General features: G+C 56.9%; 1 protein-coding gene across 1 annotated transcript; it reads left to right on the forward strand.

Annotated features, from left to right (window-relative positions):
- Positions 1-423: 423 nt before the first annotated feature.
- LOC311328857 (amino acid transporter heavy chain SLC3A2-like) lies at positions 424-7320 on the forward strand (the record flags this gene model as incomplete). Its single annotated transcript, XM_084462761.1, has 8 exons — positions 424-614; positions 2030-2203; positions 2442-2536; positions 2922-3058; positions 3354-3460; positions 4225-4430; positions 4546-4605; positions 6145-7320. Coding segments are annotated over 8 exons (1324 nt in total), but the record flags the coding sequence as incomplete, so codon positions are not given.
- Between the last annotated feature and the right edge of the window lie 180 nt (positions 7321-7500).

The raw sequence follows: 7500 nt of genomic DNA on the forward strand, positions 1-7500 counted from the left end.
CCCACTTCTTTAATCAGAGTATACCCACTTCTTTAGTCAGAGTATACACACCTCTTTAGTCAGAGTATACCCACTTCTTTAGTCAGAGTATACCCACTTCTTTAGTCAGAGTATACCCACTTCTTTAGTCAGAGTATACCCACTTCTTTAGTCAGAGTATACCCACTTCTTTAGTCAGAGTATACCCACTTCTTTAGTCAGAGTATACCCAACCCACTTCTTAGTCAGAGTATAGCCACGTTTAGATTACATTTGGCAAGGCTGAATACTGTGTGTAACAGATATGCAGCTGTAGTCGCTGAGAGAATAGGATCCAGCCTGTAGATCTCTTGTCTAAACCCCCCTCCCGCGCTCTCCCCCTCCCTCCTCCCCCCTCCCCCCCGGTCTCCCCCTCCCCCTCCTGCCCTCCCCCCCTCCCCCCAGGTGGGTGCGGACGCGCTGGCTGCTGCTGGTGCTGTTCTGGCTGGGCTGGTTGGGCATGCTGGCGGGGGCCATCGTCATCATCGTCCAGGCCCCCCGCTGCAAGCCCCTCCCAGAGGTCAACTGGTGGAACGAGGGACCCCTCTACCTCATCTCTGACCTGGCGGGCTTCACCGGGGGCAAGGGCCTGCAGGGTACGCACACACACACACACACACACACACACACACACACACACACACACACACACACCGGCCACGCCCTCGCCTCTCAGACCCTTCTATCAGATCTCTGAGACAGGCAGACAGGCAGGCAGGCAGGCAGACAGGCAGGCAGGCAGACAGACAGACAGACAGGCAGACAGACAGGCAGACAGACAGGCAGGCAGACAGACAGACAGACAGGCACATGTAGCTTCCAGCTGTATAGTGGTGTTATAAGATGATTATGGAAATGAAAAACTAAATCTTCTGAGAATAAGACTCCGTTAGTCCTCTAGCCTCCAGGCCTCTCTCTCGTGCAGAGAGTCAGCCGAGAGCCGACGGCCTCGTGACCCGCCAGTCTGCTGACTAGGCTGAAGGCTAACGACTAACGCTAGCTAGCTAGCCGACCCCCCCCCCACCCACCCCCCCCCCCACACACACACTTCCTCTTCTGGGCTGAAACCCTACCGAGTCGTCTGTTTCATATCTCCCATGTCCACACACCCCTGGGACTGGCCAACAGCCAACTGACTGATCTCCTCTTGGACCCCTCCCTCCCTCCCTCCCTCCCTCTCTTCCTTCCTGGTTCTGAGCCTAGTCTGCCCCCCCCAGGCGTTTAACCCCCCCATACTGTGTGTCCTTTCTCTAAAGTCAGTGTTTGCTCTAGCCTGTCTACAGTGTGGGAGATGTTTTTTTGCACCCAGTCCTGGACATAAACACACACACACACACACACACACACTCACACTTTGTTTGCATCTTCTCTCTCTCTTGCTCCTCTCTTCTTTCCTCCCTGTCCTCCCCCACCCCCCCCTCTCTCTCCCTCTCTCTCTCTCTCCCTCTCCTCTCTCCCTCTCTCTCTCCCTCTCCTCTCCCCCCTCCTCTCTCTTTCTCTCTCTCTCCCTCTCTCTCTCTCTCTCTCTCTCTCCCTCTCTCTCTCTCGCTCCCTCTCCTCTCCCCCCTCCTCTCTCTTTCTCTCTCTCCCTCTCTTTCTCTCTCTCCCTCTCTCCCTCTCCTCTCCCCCCTCTCTCTCTCTCTCTCCCCCTCTCCTCTCACCCCTCCTCTCTCTCCCTCTCCTCTCCCCCCTCCTCTCTCTCTCTCTCTCACTCTCTCTCTCCCTCTCTCTCTCTCTCTCTCTCTCTCTCTCCCTCTCTCTCTCTCTCCCCCCTCCTCTCTCTCCCTCTCTCTCTCTCTCCCCCCTCCTCTCTCTCCCTCTCTCTCTCTCCCTCTCCTCTCCCCCCCCTCCTCTCTCTCTCCCCTCTCTCTCTCTCTCTCTCTCTCTCTCTCTCCCTCTCCTCTCCCCCCTCCTCTCTCTCTCTCTCTCTCTCCCTCTCCTCTCCCCCCTCCTCCCTCTCTCTCTCTCTCTCCCTCTCCTCCCCCCCCTCCTCTCTCTCTCTCTCCCGTAGGGGTGGTGGATCGCGTGGACAGCGTGAACAAGCTCAAGGTGAAGGGTCTGGTTCTGGGGCCGCTCCACACCGTCCAGACGGACCAGCCGGACACGCTGGACCTGAACAGCATCTCCCCCGACCACGGCAGCGAGCAGGACCTCAAAACCCTGCTGGACAAGGCCCACAAGGACGGTGAGGCTCACCGGCCGCTCGTTAAACCATTGATTTATCAGTACACTCGTTAGTTGATTGATTGATCAGTAGAATCATTGTTTGGAAATGTGAACTTCATTCAAGGATAATGATGGAATAATTGATTTGAATGGTTGATTGAATAATGAACTGGGCAGTTTTGATGGACTTATTAACTAAGTGTGTGTGTGTGTGTGTGTGTGTGTGTGTGTGTGTGTGTGTGTGTGTGTGTGTCCAGGTATCTCTGTGGTGCTGGACCTGACCCCTAACTACAACGGAGATAATGTCTGGTTTGGTGTAGAAAGACGGGCAGAAGTGATGGATAAACTCAAGGTAGGACACACACTGGAACACACACACACACACACACACACACACTCACACGGGTTGAATTTGTGAGAGAAAAAGAACGGTGTGCCTTTTTTTGAATATCAGAGAAGTGTGTGTTGGTGCTCCTTTGTGTTCGCTGTGTTTGAAGCCCCCTCTCTCTCTCTCTACCTCCCCCCCGCTCTCTCTCTCTCTCCCTCCCCCCCGCTCTCTCTCTCTCCCTCCCCCCCGCTCTCTCTCTCTCCCTCCCCCTCTCTCTCTCCTCTCTGCCCTCTCTCTCTCTCTCTCTCTCTCTCTCTCTCTCTCTGCCCCCTCTCTCTCTCTCCCTCCCCCTCCCCCTCTCTCTCTCCCTCCCCCTCTCTCTCTCTCTCTCTCTCTCCCCCCCCACCAGGTTGCGTCGGAGTACTGGCTGAATGTGGGTGTGGACGGGATCCAGGTGTCGGACCTCGACGTGGCGGCTGCCAGCCCCGACTGGGCGGCGGTCCAGGCCGTCTTCAAGGGCAACCGCACCGAGGGGGCCAAGAAAAAGTAATTAGAGTCCAAATGCAGCCCATAATAGTCACATTGGCATCACTTCCTCCTCCTCTAATACCACGGTCTCAGCTGGCAAATGTTACTCTTCATCTGTCTAGTAGCGGATGAAGGAAGGAAGGGATGAGGGTGAGAGGATGAGGGAAAGAGAGGAGTTGGGAGGGAGAGACAGGTGGTTCAGAGACCCCTGGTGGCGATCTGGGGGGACTACAGAGACCAGGGGGAGACCAGCTGACCAGCACCACCTAGTGGCGGAAGAGAACTTCTCATATCCGCCCTCTCCTCCGTCCAGGGCTCTGATTGGCTCAGCCGGGATCCTGGACGCCGCCGTCGTCTGTCAGCAGCTCAACTCCTCCGACGTGGACCTGCTGTGGTCGGACGTGCTCGGCAACCACGGAGGTACGGAGGGAGGGAGGGGTCAAGCTATCCGTCACGCGGGTCACATGCTTCTTTCAAGCCTATCAGAAGCTTTACTCCCTTTGATATAAACAATACACATCTCTGGCATTAAGTGACCAGTATATATATTTATAACTCCCTCTCTCTCTCCCCCCTCTCTCCTCTCTCTCTCCCTCTCTCTCCCCCCCTCTCTCCTCTCTCTCTCTCCCTCTCCTTCTCTCTCACCCCCTCCCTCTCTCTCCTCTCTCTCTCCTCCCTCTCTCTCACCCCCTCCCTCTCTCTCACCCTCCCCTCTCTCCTCCCTCTCTCACCCCCTCCCCTCTCTCTCCCCCCTCCCTCTCTCTCCTTCTCTCTCACCCCCTCCCTCTCCCCCCCCTCTCTCTCTCTCTCTCTCTCCCCCCCCCCCCCTCTCTCTCTCCCTCTCTCTCTCCCCCCCTCCTCCCCCCCCCCCCCCCCCCCCCCCCAGGTCAGGAGCGTTCCCGGGCCATCGGGGTGGTCCTGGGGGAGCAGCAGCAGGGCAGGGTGGGCTGGTCTCTAACCCTCTCTCTCTCTCTCCCCCCCCCCCAGGTCAGGAGCGTTCCCGGGCCATCGGGGTGGTCCTGGGGGAGACGCAGCAGGGCAGGGTGGGCTGGTCTCTAACCCTCTCTCTCTCTCTCCCCCCCCCCAGGTCAGGAGCGTTCCCGGTCCATCGGGGTGGTCCTGGGGGAGCAGCAGCAGGGCAGGGTGGGCTGGTCTCTAACCCTCTCTCTCTCTCCCCCCCCCAGGTCAGGAGCGTTCCCGGGCCATCGGGGTGGTCCTGGGGGAGCAGCAGCAGGGCAGGGTGGGGTGGTCCCTGGGCGCGGGCAGCGGGGAGCAGCTGGCCAACAGCTCCGCAGCTCCGGGGTCCGTCCGCCTCAACCAGCTGCTGCTGCTCACGCTGCCCGGGACGCCCGTCTTCACCTACGGGGACGAGATAGGCCTGCAGGGACAGGTGGGTGGGGGTGTGTGTGTGACTGTGGGTCTGTGTGTCTGTGTGTGTGTGTAGAAGCTGTGTGTGTGTGTGTGTGTGTGTGTGTGTGTATAACCCTGTCCTGTTCTGTATTCAGGCCATGCCATGGGACTCAGAGATGCCAGCTGAGGGAACAGCAGTTGACAAGGAAGCTGAGGTAAGAACACACACACACTCACACACACACACACACACACACACTCTCGGGCCTACACACACACACACTTCCCTTTAGTATCCATCTGGTCTGGTCCAACTCTGAGAAACAGTCCGACATGTTTTCTGGCTTCAAGTATTTGTCTCTTGTCTCCATGATGCTGCGTACAATCAATACTGGTCTCTCCCTGAAGAGTCTCTCCTCACATCACATCTATACTGATCTCTCCCTGGAGAGTCTCTCTTCACATCACATCTATACTGGTCTCTCCCTGAAGAGTCTCCCTTCACATCCCATCTATACTGATCTCTCCCTGAAGAGTCTCCCTTCACATCACATCTATACTGATCTCTCCTGAAGAGTCTCCCTTCACATCACATCTATACTGATCTCTCCCTGAAGAGTCTCCCTCCACATCCCATCTATACTGATCTCTCCCTGAAGAGTCTCCCTTCACATCACATCTATACTGATCTCTCCCTGAAGAGTCTCCCTTCACATCACATCTATACTGATCTCTCCCTGAAGAGTCTCCCTCCACATCACATCTCTACTGATCTCTCCCTGAAGAGTCTCCCTTCACACCACATCAATACTGGTCTCTCCCTGAAGAGTCTCCCTTCACATCACATCTCTACTGATCTCTCCCTGAAGAGTCTCCCTTCACATCACATCTATACTGATCTCTCCCTGAAGAGTCTCCCTCCACATCTATACTGATCTCTCCCTGAAGAGTCTCCCTCCACATCTATACTGATCTCTCCTCCCCCTCCCCCCTTCTCTCCTCCCCCTCCCCTCTCCTCCCCCTCCCCTCTTCTCTCCCCCTCCCCCCTTCTCTCCTCCCCCTCCCCTCTCCTCCCCCTCCCCCCTTCTCTCCTCCCCCCTTCTCTCCTCCCCCTCCCCTCTCCTCCCCCTCCCCTCTCCTCCCCCTCCCCTCTTCTCTCCCCCTCCCCTCTTCTCTCCTCCCCCTCCCCTCTCCTCCCCCTCCCCTCTTCTCTCCCCCTCCCCTCTTCCCTCCCCCTCCCCCCTTCTCTCCTCCCCCTCCCCCTTCTCTCCTCCTCCCCTCTTCTCTCCTCCCCCCCTTCTCTCCTCCCCTCTTCTCTCCTCCTCCCCCTCCCCTCTCCTCTCCTCCCCCTCCCCCCTCCTCTCCTCCCCCTCCCCTCTTCTCTCCTCCCCCTCCCCTCTCCTCCCCCTCCCCTCCTCTCTCCTCCCCTCCCCTCTTCTCTCCTCCCCCTCCCCTCTCCTCCCCCTCCCCTCTTCTCTCCTCCCCCTCCCCTCTCCTCCCCCTCCCCTCTCCTCTCCTCCCCCTCCCCTCTTATCTCCTCCCCCTCCCCTCTCCTCCCCCTCCCCTCTCCTCCCTCTCTCCTCCCCCTCCCCTCTTCTCTCCTCCCCCTCCCCTCTCCTCCCCCTCCCCTCTCCTCTCCTCCCCCTCCCCTCTTATCTCCTCCCCCTCCCCTCTTCTCTCCTCCCCCTCCCCCCTCCTCTCCTCCCCCTCCCTCTTCTCTCCTCCCCCTCCCCCCTCCTCTCCTCCCCCTCCAGGAGCGAGACAGCTGTCGAGACTGGTTCAAGTCCCTCAGCGACCTGCGTGGTAAAGAGCGTTCGCTGCTCCACGGCGAGTACCGCCCCCTCCACTCCTCCGCCACCTCCCTGGCCTTCCTGCGCTTCTGGGACCAGAGCGAGCGCTACGTCGCCGCCGTCAACTGGGGCTCCGCCCCCGCCGCGCTGTCCCTCAGCCTCCCGGCGGGGGCCGACGAGCCGGTCGTGCCCGAGCACGCCCGCGTGCGCCTGAGCACCGACCACGACGCCCTGAAGCCGGACGCCACCGTGGCGCTGGGCCAGTTCTCCCTAGGGGCGGGGCAGGCCGTGCTGCTGTCCTTCCCCTTCCTGGGCTAGAGGGGGCGCCGGAGGGCGGGGCGGGGACCGGGTTAGGGTAGATTAGACTGGGATTAACGACAGGACAGACTACTAGTCCAGATTAAAAAAAGACCAAACACTGTCCCCGTGAACGACTTGGGAGTGAGAGAGAGGAGGGCTTGTTACTGTACAGCTGGAGGCAGGAGGGATTAGATTCAATTAGATTAAATGAGATTAGAGCAGATTAGAGACGTTTCCAGGCGGAAACACAGACAGAGAGATGAACGTCAAAACGCTAGATGAAGGGGGATGGGTTGTCATGGTAACTAGCTTGCCCTCCCAGGAGGGAGGATGGAGCTGTTTCTGTTTAGTGTTTTTGGTTTGTTTAATTAGGATTTTATACCCGATGAGTGGAGATCCAGCTGTTCAAAACATTCCGTTCCTGTTGAAAAACCACTTGGAAAAAAATGTCTAATGGTTAAAGTTCTTTTGAAATGGGGCATTGTTTTAAAAAAAAAAGCGTTTTAGAAAATTACCATTAGTTGCGTTTTTACTTTTAAAGGTGATATAACGTTTTTATGTAGATTCGTTAAAACCGCGCGGTATCCGTCGGGAGCGATCCGGAATCATGCTATTGGGTCACGAACCTTGTTTTTTTATTGTTGTTATTTGTCTACATATAGAATATTATCACCTTTAAGGAGCCTTTTGTGTTTTGAAATGCTGGTAGTGAACATTAATTAACCTGGTTCTTCATGAACATATGAATGTTTCAAGATGGCTGCCTAACGACGTTGTTCTGGCTGTGAATGTCAAAACTAAACTGATCATTGGATGAAAAAATAAACCCAGTCCTGTCCAGCCCCCGCTGACAATCACCCTCTCTCGTCTCTCTCTGCTTATTTCTGTCTGTAACTCTGAAGGCTTACATGTTCTAGTTCAGGGTTCCCCACCCTGGGGTCTGGGCCCCTAGGGGCGCGCCAGGGCCCAGACAATCTGAGGCCTTAATATTAACTAGACAAAGAATCATGTTACTGACAT

The sequence above is a fragment of the Borostomias antarcticus genome (genome assembly GCF_949987555.1).
Source record: "Borostomias antarcticus genome assembly, contig: scaffold_449, whole genome shotgun sequence".
NCBI classification, from domain to species: Eukaryota; Metazoa; Chordata; class Actinopteri; order Stomiiformes; family Stomiidae; genus Borostomias; species Borostomias antarcticus.